At 42.8% G+C, this 16,707-nt stretch overlaps 1 protein-coding gene across 9 annotated transcripts in view; it reads right to left on the minus strand.

Moving 5' to 3' along the window:
- Nucleotides 1-16,707, minus strand: part of celf5a (cugbp, Elav-like family member 5a) — a 188,704-nt gene that overhangs the window by 14,310 nt on the left and 157,687 nt on the right. For 4 of the 9 annotated variants that reach the window (XM_034582899.1, XM_034582902.1, XM_034582901.1 and 1 more), the window contains exons 5-7: nt 15,517-15,596; nt 7,628-7,774; nt 671-836 (exon numbers count right to left, since the gene is read on the minus strand). In XM_034582899.1, coding sequence (XP_034438790.1) covers nt 671-836; nt 7,628-7,774; nt 15,517-15,596 — 393 coding nt within the window. Of the gene's footprint in view, nt 1-670; nt 837-7,627; nt 7,775-15,495; nt 15,597-16,707 lie in introns of all 9 variants that reach the window. The other 5 variants (XM_034582895.1, XM_034582894.1, XM_034582896.1 and 2 more) reach the window with 3 other exon arrangements.

Raw genomic sequence — 16,707 nt, forward strand, 5'->3', positions numbered from 1 at the left:
GAATCTTGAAGTTTTCCTCTGTCTCAAGGAAAATGAAGCACTGCTGAGTAAGCAAATGTTATGCAGTGGGTAGGTATTTCAAAGTCTTTCTCTTTTCTCTGTAATGTATCTGCATAGGAGGTGTTTGTTATGGAAAACAAAACCAACCGCATGCAGATCATGCGCAAGTGCTTCAAAGCACAAGGTCAAAATACTAGGGGGAAATTATTGCCTTATCTGTGAACTTACTTATTGATATTCCTCATTTGACTCCGACGCGATCCCCAAATATTTTCGGCATGCACAAACAACATAAACATGCAAATCCCACTGAATGTATTTTTTCATCTTAGTCTCTTTTTCTCCAGTGGAATAATTTTGGATTACCAGTAAGCAGGCACTCTTTCTTTTGGCCTTGCTGCAGCTCACACACACACGCAGACACCCACACACCAACACACACACAAACATTATAGCTTGCACTATTCAAATATTAATGCAGACATAATCAAAAACAGAATTTGACCCCCTACAGGAAAATTACTGGAACGTACAAATACACACATAAAATCTACACACTTACAGTAAGAGATTAATACAACCAAGACCTTGCTCCTTGCAAACAATAATACACACACAAAACACGCACGCACAAAGGGGAGGAGCAAAGGGAATGAAAGTGTGGGCTCACCCAGGGCTTGATGAAAATCACCCGACACCGAGGTCATGGAAGTGGGTGGGAGGCTGTTGATGTTGAGCGCCCCCATCTGGTGGATCTGCGTGGCGGGAAAAGCCACGCTGGGCGTGAGGTAACCTCCGTGGCTTGCTGCCATGATGGCTGCCTGCTGCTGCATGAGCTAAAGAAGAGGGACACGGAGCGGTTGGTGGAGGAGAGAGGGGTGCGATGTGGGTGCGAGAGAGAGCAGGAGGGGGAGCGGGGTGCGAAAAGAGGTGAGGGGAGGACAGATGGTAATGGAAAATATAGTACGTTGGGAAGGAGTCGCACCAAGACGAGAGATGGGGAGCGAGAGAAGAGAGGGAAATGTAGCAAGGGTAGAACAGAGGGAGGGATGTATGTTGAGGTTGATGGATGGATAGTGCATGGGAAGTACATAGAAAGTAGAGCAGAATAAAAGAAAGGGGAGAAAAAAGAAGCCTGTCAACCTATGTTTAGTGAATCTGTCTATTCTCGCTGCTGGAAGCTTGTCACCGGCTACAGAAACAATTTAATAGCTGTCTGTTGGGCTCATACAAATCAAGACACTGACATGTGCACATTATCTTCGTGCTTAGGGAACAGGCAAACTTTTCAATAGAGTTGAAATGCTTTTTCCTTGCAATTGTCAAACTTCACAACATTCTGTTGGGCTGTATAGAAATGCCACAGTTGTCTCCCACTCTCTTCTGTTTTTCCCAGGACTCATTTTTAATTTTTCTGATGTATTTGTAATGATTGGCGCTCGTAGCCTAGCGTTCATCCAAGCGTTTAAAATTTGCTTTGTTTTATTATTCAGCTGGAAAACCACTAGGCCTGTCTCTAGGCTACTTTTGCCAAAATAGACGGCATTTAGCAAACTGAATACATTTGGGGTTGGAACATCGTCACATGACCACAGTCTTTGCCCTGACGGAAAAGCAGTTTTAGAGACATTATTTTACCAAACAACATTGTTATCTGTGAGTACTGAAGAGCTCCAATCTGTGATGAAATGACCCTAAAACCAGACACTGAGCTATTAAAACAATATTTTTTAAAGCTGGCAATTCTAATTCAAAGCCATGTTGCTAATACAGTATGTTGTGAGTCAGAAAGATTTCAGTGGCAGCCACCGATTGGACAGTCCCACAAAGAGATAAAATCAATAGGCTTTCATTCACTCTGCATTTCTACTTATCGTGAAGTGAGAATTTTCCATCAAATGCAGCCCACAGTGTTTATTCATATGCATAAGACATGGCCCCATGCACCGCTGCACAGCACTGCACTCACACACATTCACACGCACAACAAGCATGGAGAGCGACGGAGACTATTTGAGTTTCTGCACTCAGCTTAAATTATCCCTGTGCAAACCTCCTGCTGAATGCCTAATTCAAAAGAAAATCCATCATTGTACAATGGCTTTTTGCAGCTGGTGAACCAATGGGTTTATTTGGGGAATCAATAATCTCTCGCTGGCAGTGTAGCTGCCCATCAGCCATGTAGACCTGCATAGCTGCTCTGTGTCAGGGGAGCTGCTGACGGCCACGGCCAGAGACTGACTTATATAAGCAGAAATCTAACTCCTCTGCCACGGGCACTAATGCTAATGACGATACTGTGAGACAGTGGCCGTATAGAACACCACTCTGCTTGCATTTGCATGGCGACCCTGCAACGAAAAAGCCAATTATTTTCGCTCAGTGGCCCTGTCAGGTAACCTGAAAGCGACTGTCCCGCTGTGGAGTGCCCAACACTGGCATCTCATCCATTAGCCACATGCCTCACCACTGCTATCTATTAACGCCTTTTTTCATTTGCATAATTTTATCAACGTGACAAATGGGGATCATCCATTCCCTTCCACATAAGATGAATTGAGCCTTTAAGGGGGCATAGCTGCGACAGACAGCGAGGAAACAGGAAACCAAACAAAGGCAATGACATAAAAACAAACAAAGGGGTCTAAAGGACCTGGGGCTCCCTTGCTTTGGCGATGCTGTGACTGCCCCCTTATTAAGATGTGAATAGGGCTGGACTTCAGGATGAAGGGTTGGACTGTGCTGGTGTTAGAGAGTAAATACACTGTCACACCACTCATTGTGTTTTTGTCTTTTCTAGGCCTCTGCTCCTTCCTTTCAATGAGGACTTCATTCTAATAAGCCTGCAGTCTATTCATTGTGGCCTTGCATATTTATGGGGTGGAAGTGTATCCTAGTGACTTCAGAATAGCTGCCTCTCTCCCAATGCATGTCTTCTATAATGCAAACCTTAATGCCACCCGCCAGATTGTCATGGATAACAACTCTGGCATCCGCTGATGCTTCGTTCCAAATTAAAATGCTGCAAATTGGGAACTCAAGCATGTAATTATGTTGGAATGCAGTGGTTAATGCAAACTGGCTCTGATAAAAAATAAATAAAGAACAAAAAGCCGAGTAGTTATGTTGACGCAGATATTCAAAGTCATTCCATTTTACTTGTCGTACATATATATGCTCTCCTCTTCTTTTTCAAAATTTCAAAGGCATTACATTCAAAAGCCATTCCCACTTCTTTATTTATGCACTACCAAGCAGATAGCAAATGTCTCTTGTGGAGAATGAGCTCAGCTGAGTCGTCATCATCACAGACGCAACCTTTTCTGCTTCCTCTTGAAAAAGAAAGAGGAGAGGGAAGAAAAAGCCAGACAAAAAAACAAGGGGGGACAAAAGAGTAGAGCGCGAGATGAAAGGGAGCAAAAGAAAGTTGCCCGGGCTCCAGTAGCATTCATTTAGTGTCAGACATCTGCTTTTTTATTGCAACCTGATGGCATTACTCTCCCCTGGTGCCAGCAGGCAATCACCTCTTTATCACATGGCAATTATCTCTGTAGCGCTGCTCTGTGACTCGCTGACTCTCAGCTCTGTCACATGTGACCCCTTATAGCCCAACCAGCCGGGGACGGCTTTAGGGAGGGAGAGGGAGAGGGAGAGGGAGAGGGAGAGGGAGAGGGAGAGAGAGAGAGAGAGAGAGAGAGAGAGAGAGTAGGTCACTGAGGTGAACTAAAAGAATGAAAAATTAAAACAGAGGGGCCTCATTTGTAACCCCCCTCCACGCTATAGCAGGTTGTATTTCCACGCAAACATTTAAAGATTTTTCATCTCTATTGAAAGTGTGTTCATGTAAGAATGGAAGAATGTATAGACACATGCAGGGGCAGTCAAGAGTACCAGTGAGCATGTGTGCGTGCGTGCAGTTTACTGTACAGCCAAATGATGCAGTAATCTGTTCACATCATTTCTCATGTGGGCTGTGTTGCAAAAGGCTCCATTTCAAATGTGAGTGCCTCCAACAGGGGGAGATGTTTCCTAATGTGAGTTTACAGTCATCATCTTCGCTCTCATCCACCCACACACTGTCACTATTAGCGCCGAGTTAAACCATTTTCTCTCCTCTCATTTATCCATCTTGCATGCAGCCTACAGCATCTTTTAGGGAGGCAACAGGGGCACAGCACTGGATAAACTTCTCTCACTCTGACACAGCATGTAGGTCCTCCAACTTAGAGACACCAAGCAAAGCCAAAATGGCTGTCTTCACACGGAGAGAGGAGAAGTGCCTTGAATCAAATCTAACCGTGCACAAATACAATGTTTGTGTCTTAAAGAGGAAATCTGAAAGGTAATAAAATCTGGGTTTATTACTTGGCATTCAGCGATTCATGGGAGAGCTACAGTATTATCACTCACCACTAACACCGGAATGAAACATGGAATCACGCTCGCTCGCTCTCCTCCGGCTTGTGTTTTATGAAATCACCTTTTTGCAAATAGGATGTATGCTGTCAGAGCACACCAGTGTCTGTGTCTATCGCGAAAATGGCACATTTCTCATTTTTGGCATATGTTGTCAGTGTTGCACCCCTCCAATTTGTGTTCATAGCCCCCCTCCTTCTCCTAAAATCCAATTTACTGGCTGTCAGCTCAACTCTATAATCCTATCCACTGCTGTGGTGGAGAGGTAGCTCTTTGAATTTACCATTTACTGTACTCTCTGGATATAGCTATATATACACCATCTCTCCCCAAGTCTGTATTCTATACCATGCCACCTCCTCTTCTCTTGGCCGGTGGATATGAAGAGTAGGCGAACATGTAGTGTGTCTTTGGAGATAAAGTCCTTTTTCTGTCACTGCAGGTTTTTTCGTCTTGGGGGAATATGTGTAGTTTATCTTGCCGTACAGAAACATTCATAGTATCACTTCAGCACATTCCTGGTGGCTACAGGGGAATCAAGGCGGCGCACCATGTGCATGCAGCCAGTGCCAATGACTGGAGCGTAATCAGAACCACTGCACAAGCTGGACACCCACATTAAAGATAACTAATAATTCCATTTATTCCACATTATTACGTATCTAGTGGACCAAACTACTGTTTTGGATCATTAAATAAGTCTTTTGCTAGATACGAAAACAAGACCCTTGCTGATAATCCATTACTGCCTCTTGTGCTCTCATTACTTTATCAAAAGTTGGAGCGAGTTTATCTCCAAGGTTGCCTCAGAGTTGCTTGCTTTATTTTGCAGAATTCATTATATCCAGGTACATGGCATCCATAGTGTCTGTGATTCATAACACTAATGCAAGGAAAATTTCACCTTCACTAACATCATTCATGCAGTATAATCTTTGTGTCGAGAAACCACATACAATTTCTCCTCTAGATTTAATGGTAATTGATTCTCTCTAATGTTGAAGTATCCCCTGTGCCCTTGTTACTTTCACTCGGAACTCAATTTCCTAGCATCATCTTGCTCTTTGTCATATTATATGTGTATATAAGACAGACAGAAGGGAGAAAGAGAGAGAGCGAGAGAGAGAGAGAGAGAGAGAGAGAGAGAGAGAGAGAGAGAGAGAGAGAGAGAGGGAGAATATTTGCTGCGCGCCATGTGTGCGAGTGTGTACGCTCTTGTGCGCGTCTGTATGAGCCGACACGGGTCTCTGCCACAGTAAATAAGAGTCATGGCCAACCTGAGCGGGGCACAATGGTCTCCCCGCAGACCACCACTGCCTCCGACACCCTTAAACATTTGCATTTCTCCACATTTCCTGCAAAAGGGCTGCATTTCATGAATGGTAATGAAGGTGGGAGTTTTACTGTAGAGAGCACAAGAGATGGCCTCACAATTACTCTGGGATGGTCAATTTGCACATTGCACACTGGGTCCCATGGCTGTGATATGAAAATGAGGGAAAAGGATAAGCCCCCCAGACCTCGCTAACGTCAACAATTAATCCTGACATTTAGGAGCAGAAAAAACGTATAACTTTTACACCCAAATAAGAAGATGGGAAAAAAATATATTTGTGCTCCTCTGTCTGTGCAAATAAATACTATAAATACGGTTTATGTGTATTTATGCAGTGTGTCGTGACAGAGGCCCAGGTTTTTATCTCCACGCTGGATGGAAAGCTTTTCTTAAATTCAGTTTTTTCCTGCTTTCGAGTGGGTTGTGCACGTGTGTGTGGATTTCTTCCACATGTGTGTGCTCTGCCTCAGTGGGGAAGAAGAAAGTTGGTGTGCAAATACGTTGCCCGTGGAGTACTGAGTCAACTGTGGCCCCTTAAACATCTCATGGGCCCAGGGGGTAGGAGGGGGAGGGTAGAGAATCAGTGCGATAGAGGGCAAAGGGGGGTGGGCCAATGGTGAGAGTGGCTGCATAGGCTGTCTGAACTCATCAAAAAGCCGGGGGTCTGCTGTGTGTATGGTGCCATGCCCTGGGGGGGAGGGGGTACAGTAGGCGGGGGCGGGAGGGCAGTGGGAAGCTGATGAAGGGGTTGGAGGGTACATGCTAACTACTGTAAATGTGTGTGTGCCTATGAGTTGAGCGAGTGTAATGGCATGGCAGCGCTGCTTAAGAGCAGAGGAGTACAGAGTGCTGCTGATGATAGTTTGGAAAAGCTCATTTTCACTTATGATAATATCTACCTATTACATGTCGAGGGAAAAGATTTGCCCGTAAAAAGTTAGTGTGCACTGGAATAATAACTGGAAAAGTTTTAAACTGCAGGTTTCAGAGGCAGATATCACATTTAATTATCTGATGCTTATTTGGACCAAATCAGATCAAAGCTCAGGTATAAAAATGTGTGTGTTAATCCCACGTGTGATGTGAGTTCTGACACACGAGCTGCCCCACTGCAACACTGATCACTGATCAGCTCATTGAGGATTACACTTCAAAAAAACATGTTGGCATACATTTACATTTTTACATTAGTGCAGTCCATGAGTTGGATGTTTGTTTCCACGGCTCCCAAGTTGGACATTTTCTATTCTACACAGCTTTGCTGACTTTTTTGTTGGTAAGGTTGTTGGGATGAGAAACAAGGTGTAAAAACAAAGGTATCATATTATTAACTTTTAGTTTGGTAAACTTTAGATTTGTATCTGGAGCAAAATTACGATTGTGATTCTGGCGACTGATAAATGAAGTCTAGTATCCTCTGTGGTTTGATTTCCACCAACTACTGAGAGAGAAGACTGGCTCTTCAGTTGTTAAATGAGTCACTAAGTTCACCAGCTAGTCGCTAACTTTGTATGTCTATAATTTAGTGACTCATGAAACCAAAACAATGAGCTGTAAGACCGTGAGGCTGTTGAATGATAATGTAGTATTAAGCAACATCTTTCATGAATGTATGGCCATTTGATTAATTGTAAATATAAAAAAATATAGCAGCAGCTTGAACAACTTTGATAAAAAAAAATTTAAAAAAATTAATAAACAGTAATCCAGAAACCCTTGGAGTGGTTTCTTATTCTAATTGTTATTCTATTCTTAATTGTGTCTACTGCATATCTAATCACCTGTTGTATATGTACATGAATGCCATAGAAGCCTAATCAACCTTAATCTGTTTAAGTTCTTCTGTCTGTGCTACCTGTGCCATTTCCAACTCACCGCATGTGCGTAAGAGCTGTAGGTGCTGAAGGGGAGGGCGATGGCTGGGTTGAAGATGCCAAACTGCCCAACCATCTGCTGCATACGTCTGATGGTGCGCTCCTTGTCTGTGTCGGCAAACTTGACCACCAAGCTGGAGGAAGCACCCTGAGGGGGGTGAGAGGGAATGAAGATAAAATCAGAGGAGAGACAGAAGTGAGAGTTATACTGCAAGATCCTTTAACACTAACAGTGAGTCAACAGTGAGTCAACAGTCTCAAGGATTTAAGCGACTTGCTGGAATGTTATCATTTAATATTCAATATATATTTAGAGACAGACAATCAACAATGGCTTTAAAATCCTATTCAAGTGCATGAGGGATGTTCATTATTATTTCAGATTTCTCAGTAGGCCACGTTCATTAGCGACAACAACTGGTGTTAACATCGATACCTACTGAGCTCCTCTAATTGCATGCTTTCTTTTTTTCTTTTTGGCATTCTAGCTGCTTCATTACACATTTGTATGATTTCAGAGGATCCATATATTTTGTGGCTGGTGAATATATGAACCTAACAGACATGTGAAGAATCAAATTCTACTTATTGAGTGAATGGCTTTGTAGCAGATTCCTTCAATCAGTGTTTTACAAATGTCCAAAGTCACTTGAGGCGAAGCATCCTTGTTGTGCCTGACATAAATACTTAAATCCCCCCCCCCCCCCCGGTTGTCCTCTCTGCTACAATACATGTGTGTAACCTTGGTGCTACTTCCCACAGTTAAGGTTAAAAGGTCTACAATTTACAATGATTTGAGATAAGAGCTATGCTTGGCCGTAGTTGATATTGACCCTTGGGGAAAGTGTTCTTCAAAGAAAATGTTGCGTTTTGGCACAATTGCCCCTCATTCTGTCCTCTTTCTGTTTTGACCTCACTCTTCTACCATCTGTACCCATCCATCCCTCTATTACACTAATACCGCTCTTCTGCAGCCCAATATTGAAACCAGCAGGTGTGTCTGCCACACTCCCTTCATTAAGAATCTTCAAATGATTTAGCGCTACAGTTGACCTTTTGTGTGCTCAGCCGCTCCTCCCCTCTGCGCCCCCAAACTGGCCAATCGATCCATATAAAAGGCCGAAATATTACTCTGATCTGACAGTGTAGAAAGGTTGTGTGTCAGTCACGATTTGAGGCCCCATGAAATTGATGCAAGATTGTCAATAGCAGTGGTGACTTGTGAAGTGCTCGGATTAAAGGTTGGGGGGGGGGGGTTAAAAGGGCTAATGGGGTATTTCTTGGTGTCTTTGGATCTGAAGGAAACCCTGGCAGAAGTTAGACTTGGACAAATGTAATGATGATCTTTTAACACACCGAGGAACTGGGGGTGTCTACTAATGAAGACATCCACAGAGATGTCTGTTCAAAGGCACTAGACCTTTCGACTGTATTGTATAGATTTTATTCTCTTCCTTTCCTTCTCTCCCCACTATTCCCAATATTCCCTCAAGCCTTTTCCCCCCAGCTTGCCTGCTGGTTGAATCACAGGGTTGAAGGGTTGTAGGTGCATGGCCAGCTGGTTAGGTCAGCTGCCTGAGTAAATGGTGGATTGTCTAGTTAGCAGAGTGATTGACTGACTAACAACCTAGTTGGGTAGACGGTTGGCTAACTGGCTGACAGACTAATTGTCAGACTGTCAGGATGGCTGACATCTGTACTCCGGTCAGCTGAGTGACTAATTGTCTTACTTCTTACTGTGTGTGCCATCCTGCTACACTAGAACAACAATTGTCCTCAGTCGCTGAGAGACGTTTATGGAAACAAGAGATGGAACAACATAATCTTAAAGAGATGCACTTTCTGTATGGCTGTTTCTGCAGCATCACAGCATATATTGAGGCTTTCTGTGAGTTAAATTCAAGACTTTTAAGACCATAATGTACAACAGAATATCAGTTGCAGTAGTAGAGTCCCAGAATTACCCTCACATTCCCCATTATTGAAGGTGGGGTGAAGTAGTCTAGAAAATATCCTTTGAAACACCATGTCATCTCTCAAACTAGAGACAGAGACAGTGGGGATCCATAGACTTTTTTGGAGGGCCGAAGTGTCCTTGGGCAAGATACTGAACCTCAAACTGCCACTGACGGCTGTGCCGCTAGCGTGTAAGTGATGTGTGATAGAGAAAGAGCTGCACATAGATGCACAATGTAAATGTGTGTGAATAGGTGATGAGAAGGGTTAGGGCTGCACATTGGTCTTGTTTGTAGTTTTATTGCAGCTAATAATAGCAGCGTACTAATATCTTTATCGTTGAGAAACAACCTCCCTAAAGGTCTAAAACTCAGATGATTGAATTTCAGACTTTTTAAGACCCTGCGGAAACCCTGATAGTCACATTAGGGTTAAACTTGGCATAGTTGCAGGTTCAGGGTTTTTCAGTTATGTCAGTCCAGCTTTTGACGATCTGCATCATTAACTTTATTATGAGGTTTATCTTTGGGAGCTTGCAGGACAGGCCTATGCAGGACCAGAATACAGAGGAGATGTGCTTGCACATGTTGCATATTTTAACTCCCTCTCACTGTTCCTGATCTGCTCCTCTAATCTTTGAGGAAGGCAGTATTTCATAATCTGAGGATATTAAATTGGAGCTTTACAGTCAAAAACTCTTTTCAATCTAGAACCAGACTGGAGTGTGCCTGCTTCAATAATAGAGACACTGTTTATTGTGAATGCAACAACCTGTCTGGTTGTACAACAGCCTTGTGTTATACTCTTTCATACTCTTGCATGTACATCACACACCCTGTAAAGATTTTTTTTCAAAGAGGTCTATACAGTCAGTTTGCCCTCCTGCTGCTTCTCCTCAGTGCACCTGAATCTTATGGCTTGTCGGCTAAGCACCCATTGCCACATTTGTTTATCTCCAAGGTTTTTCCCGGTTAGGCTTGTCAGAATATCAGGGAGCAGAATCTCCATTGCTGTAAAAGAGAGGAGGATGAACTGTAAAGTAAAAGTCTCATTAAATTTTTAAGCTGCCAAGTGTGAGCAGAATCCCCCTGCCAGGCGGCTCCCAGCTACCTAGAGAGCCGCTGAAGGAAGGGGAGTTAAACAGGGAGGATAAAACAGACACTATAGAGATTCAGAACCACGTGAGGAAAGTCTGCCTCTTTACAGGTTCTTCTCCTTGCCAAGCAAGGCTGGTATGTGTCCAAGCTCCACTCATCCATGTGAATAAAGAAGATAAAGCTGCATGCCCAGCTATTTATTCCATACTCCTTTAACGTACAAGACCCTTCTCAATACTCAGTGTGCCAAGACCTCTGTACTTGGGAGTTTGAACTCAATAAGTTCAACTCTGTCTCAGAAGTCCAGACTCTCAATGAGAACAGCAGCATTCAATAGCTCAGCTTGTCACAACTGTTCCTGACTGTACTGTGACAAAATAATCTTTACTCACAGATCACAAAAAATATTTTTCAGGGAAAATGTCGAATTCACAGTGGTTATAGTAAAAGATACACTTGCTATATGTGCGGGCAATCAAAAATCAAACAATATCTAATATGGATTCAGTCTATTTTGTTTGTGTTTAATTATTTTTTATTCAAATGTGGAGGCACATTTGTATAAGAAACCCACAGATTCCACAGAGACACCGCTGTGGCTTAACTGATCAACTAATCATGCATTTATTATGTATTCAAAAAATATTTAGTTTCAACTCTGACCAAATGTCATCTTCTAAATGGAAATTTATCATATATCAAAATGCTATAGACAACAGAGAGAGTGGTGAATTGCCAAGGGCTTGCTGAGTTGAGATTGTTCTCCTGTGACGAACGCGCACATTGAACGGTCGGTCGGAGATGAGCACTCAGGGTCCTCACATGTCAGGAAACGCCAGAACAAATTTGTTTGGATAAGCTGACCACATATTCAAAATCTAAATGCTTAAATCTCCCCCACTGTCACTGGATGGTGCACAGTGCATTCTGGGACACTGCCCCAACTCTGCACAAGTTAGCTCCCAAAGTACCCTCCTATTAAATGGACATAGTGAGAACACATGAATATTTAATCTATCCTTGGTTAGATATGAACTATGAACTGGAACAGGACTTGGACTATGACTGATGGCGTTTTGCAAGTACAGAAAAGAATGTATATTGATAGAAGCCAATCAAATGCCAGTTTTCATAAGTATATAGCAGTTTCAAATTTCACATGACACATGTTTTATTGGTTTAAATGGTGTGTTAGTTATACTCTGATTCTGTCCATTCAAGACAAAGACAAAGAGTGCTGCACGTACAGAACCTACATGTGTATCACCCATAACTCATGCACATTAAATGATGCTATGCTTATTGCTGTATTCTAATAAGCCAACAGCACCCCATTGCTCTACCCCTACTCCCCACTGAAATGATAGAAATGCATGTCCTCTGTAAGCCTGGCTAGTAACATAATTGATGACTGTAATCTATTAGGTTATTAGAATGTAAATTGCCTGGGTTGAAAAACTAGTGGGAGAAATGACAGATCTTAAACAATAAATACTAAGTTAAAATATAAAGGCAGAGCATTGTTTAATGAGAAGAAACACAACAATCTATCATCCTCGTGAAATACTGACATTAAAGCTCTGCATCTCACTGAATACAAATTGAGATTATAACTGCTTTCCCACCAGAAACCGGATTTCATACTATCTGCAGATTCGTACATTTTATTATTGTTTAAGGCACCAGCATGTGGATCTGTACATTAAAACCATGTGTCTTGTTGAGTGTCAAATCCTGGCATTCTCGGCATGTGGATGCTCGCTCTTTGAAGTAATAGAGAAGATCCAGCAGCTGGGGAATCACATTTGGATGTATTTTTTTGTGTTTTTTTTTTTACCCTTTACTGTTCTCCTCGCTCTCAATCATCAAGCTCTCTCCTCTATGCAAACTTTACCTCATTTGCTTTCCTTTGTTCTGCTCTTATCCTTCCATCATCCTGCTCCAGTGTTTCTATCCCAGTGCCTGTGTCAGCTGAAACATGCTCAAACTCAGGCTGAGCTGACGCGGAAATGGAGTGAAAAAAAAATCTGCACGGCTCTGCGGACTTGACCCGCATCCCCCCTTGTATAATGTCCCGGGACTTACTTGCTACACGGCCCTGCTGAATCCCAGCAATTTGCTTTACAGCTCTAGCGTTTAAATGTTTAATTGAGCCACTCATATCCTGAACTGTGGAAGTGTGTGCACGTGTGTGATAGCTGAAGGAGGTTGAGGGATGGCGGGTGTGTGTGTAAGGGTGACAGAGGTCTGCATGCTTGGAATATGATGGATTTGGGCTTGATGGAGATCCAACCAAGGTCCTATATGTGACCTGCTGGTGCACTTATATAATTCATACACTTAGATTATCTTAGCATCATCATTCACACACTGACATTACATCATTGTTATTGATTGGCAAATAATCTTTCACTTGGTGTCAATCACAAATGCACACATGGAAGTATATTCCTTCCCACTCATGGTATGCATCCATAAATAAACCTTTGCATGCACTGACCGTCACTTATGTACACACACTCCACATATGGGCACTTTCCATGCAGATTTCCTCCCCCCTTCCCAACTCACACATACATACAAAATGCCCACTCCCCCTCGACATGAATAACACAAATGTATTCAGCTCAAGTCCTCCGGGCTGGAAAATAAGATCAGTCAGGAAGCCTTTGACCCCAGCCTGTGGCTGTACGAGCATGTGACAGTGAAACAGCGAGGAGAAATATGGGCTGTGTGTGTGTTGTGTGTGCATGTGTGTCTGCCCTCATGCAAATGTGCTGCCCACAAAGTGCTACTGTTTGGAGATGTTTATGTATGCACACACATGCATTTGTGTCTGTGTGCCACTGTGTGTGTGTTTGTGTTTGTGTGTGTGTGAGGTTGCACTCATAAACTCTATGAAGCCAGTGTTCATGCTTTGGGGGATTGGCAGTGGATCTATTAAACTGCTGTAGTTAGTCCTGGTGTTAATATTCGATGCACTTCGGCACTTCAGCTCACGACGCTATTGGCCGAGCTCATGGTCATCTCTCTACCTCATCAGCTGCAGCCTTGCTGGGGCAGTACATACGCACACAAATACGCAGGCTCAGTTCGTCTTACTTCATTAGAACAATGAATTGTCTCTATTTGCATTAAAGAGGTAAGAATGTGACCAGATGTTGTTCATTGATTATAACTTAAATGAATAAATACTGTATTGTAGCTGTCAATGGTCTTTCTTCCTTTGTCATACTTCTTTATTTATGTATTAATCTATATGCATACCACTGTGATGTAAATGAATTATGTTTTTTTATTCATTCAATCACTGCATCTGTGCATGACTTGTTTTTGCAGCAGTCGCCCAACTATCGCCAACATGTGTCAGACAGATACAGAGGATGTTTGGTCCAGGGTTTTTCCAGGATCTCTGCTTCATTGATGTGCACAGTGCTCTGAATAGCTCTGTCCTGCTGAGGCATAATGGTCAACCGGTGGTCTGCTAATCTCAGCAAAGCAGGCACACTGTGCCCTCTCCTGCAGGAGCCACAGGATATGAGATGCTGATCAGATTTCTATAATCAATTTAACAGAGCAGGAGGTATAAATCCTGTCAATTCACTCATTCTCCCACTGCCCTCCCCCCCCCTCTCTCTCTCTCTGCGTCTCCCACTCCCTCTCCCACTCTTTGTCCCCTCCCTTCGGCCCCCTGCTTAGATGAATAATTCAGGAACCAATGTGGTGAAAGGTGGAGTAAACAAGTCTATTGCCTAATATCCCGAGAGGCTGCCAAAAAGGGACTAGTGTGGGAAGAGAACTAGCTGAGATAGGGAGATGGAGCGACGAAGAGCGGACGTCCAGATTCTTTCCTCCTGACCTGCAGTCATTTGCACTTAGATTGACTCGGAGGTTGCGCCAAAATGGCACAGCTGGTTTCTAGTGTCCTCTTTGCATTCATCTCTTGAGCCACATATCGGCAACCGTTAATAATGAAATCTTACAGTGAAACAGAACACCTGTGAGATAGAGTTGGCAAGAGTTCAGGGTCCCTGCTTCTCTGAGACAAGGATTTCCGAAACAAAAATGAGAATAAAAGCAGTAGTATACTTCAGGTACTGAATAATATGGGGAGTGACTGTCTGCTCGCCAGATGTCACGGAGAATAATTCTTTTCAGGTTTGGAATGCAGAGTAAGGAGCTTTTATTTTGACACCATCAGGTATACAGGGTCCACGCCAAAACACGAGGCACATACAAATGAGCAGTGCAGCTTCTGCGCTCATAGTAAATCCAATACAGAGAAAATTCAGAGGACACGCGGTGCTTACATAAGAAGCAAATGTAATCTCACACTGGCGTTATATTCACTGATTATGCAAGCAGAACTACTGATTGATGACTCACCCAAAATTCAATTATCATTCTAAACAGATTCATCTGGAAATCAGATTTTGATTTTTTTTTTAAGTACCATGTTAATTAAAGAGACAGACTATTTCTGGTTGTATCTGTTTTGGGATATGCATGAGGATGATTGCACTTTCTATAAGTTGATTAAAACATTGGAGTTTGGGAGTGAGTTCAGAAATGAGAAATTACAGCACAAGAGAGGTGGATCGCACATAACTATTGTGAGTGGAGGGCTGTGTTTTGTATGTGTTGTGCACACAAAGGATGCTGCATGCCGTGTGTATGTTCCCACTTCTTTATGTGTGTTTGTGTCTGTGTCTGTGTCTGTGTGTGTGTGTGTGTGTGTGTGTGTGTGTGTGTGTGTGTGTGTGTGTGTGTGTGTGTGTGTGTGTGTGTGTGTGTGTGTGTGTGTGCGTGTGTTTACATCAGAGGGAGAGGGACTCACTGGCATGGTCTGGCTGCCATGGAGGGCGCTGATTGCAGACTGAGCCTCAGTATGTGTGGAGAACTTGACAAAGGCGCAACCTGGAAGAGAGAGCAGATGCACATGTAGGTACAGGTGTGTACACACACAAACACACACACACACACACACACATGCAAACAGCATATATAGATATACAGTAAATGCATTCAATTGAGGGAGCCTTTAAAAGTGTACAGTACATTAATAAAGGTTGTAGAATTGTATTTGATACCACAGAAATCCCTGTGCACTGAGAGGCTCTCATTGCACAGCAGGCTGCCCCACTCCGGGCATTAGGCACGCAGACAAGCAGGCAGAAGCTTCAGGCTAAACATTGCACTGATGAAGCAGAAAAGCATGCTATTTAGCACCACATGCCTGTCTGTGCATATTAAATACGAGCGAAACTGGCTCTAACTCCATGTTTTCAGATAGAGAACCGCCATGTGAGGATTCAGTAATGTTCGTTGTTCAGGAGGATGCGCTGATCAGTCTTTGTGAATATGAAAGCAACAAAGGCCAGAAACCACAGAGCCAACACTCTCAGCTCGAATGTCCTCCAGGGATACTGTCAGGGGTAGATAAAGTGAAAACAAGTTGAAGATGGCTTTTGTGGATTCACAAAGTGCACATTGCTGTTGCACATGGATTATTGAATAATTAAACTTAAGTATGGCCCCCCTTGAAGACCTGGAAAATGGATTATATGGATATTATAACCTAAAATATGTACCATAATTTGATTCAAAGCTGTAGACTTTGCCTATTTATGAAGGGACATTCTAAGTACTGTGGTATTGACTCAAACAAATTACAATGCTTGTTTGAATAAACTCAAACATAACGTAAAAACTTTCAAGACTAAAATGATGACCCTTCGTCTTCATGCCTGATTGAAAATCCAAGACTCTCTTATTATAATTTTATCAATTGATAAGAGTTTTTCAAACTTGAATGGGAAACATACGAGGACTGAATATGCGTCTGTTGCAGTCAGGCAGCAGCACTATCCACTGAGTCGCCCTCTCCTCATATTATTAAACGCTATTTCACCTAATTTTATTTCATTTCAAGTTTCTTTTGTACTCTTATTCAATCTTCCGTACTTTAGCCTTCGTATCTCCTATCCTGCTTGACCTAGCAGCCCTGCCATTATTCCCCTCTTAATGG

The sequence above is a fragment of the Hippoglossus hippoglossus genome, chromosome 4, assembly GCF_009819705.1.
Source record: "Hippoglossus hippoglossus isolate fHipHip1 chromosome 4, fHipHip1.pri, whole genome shotgun sequence".
Taxonomy (NCBI): domain Eukaryota; kingdom Metazoa; phylum Chordata; class Actinopteri; order Pleuronectiformes; family Pleuronectidae; genus Hippoglossus; species Hippoglossus hippoglossus.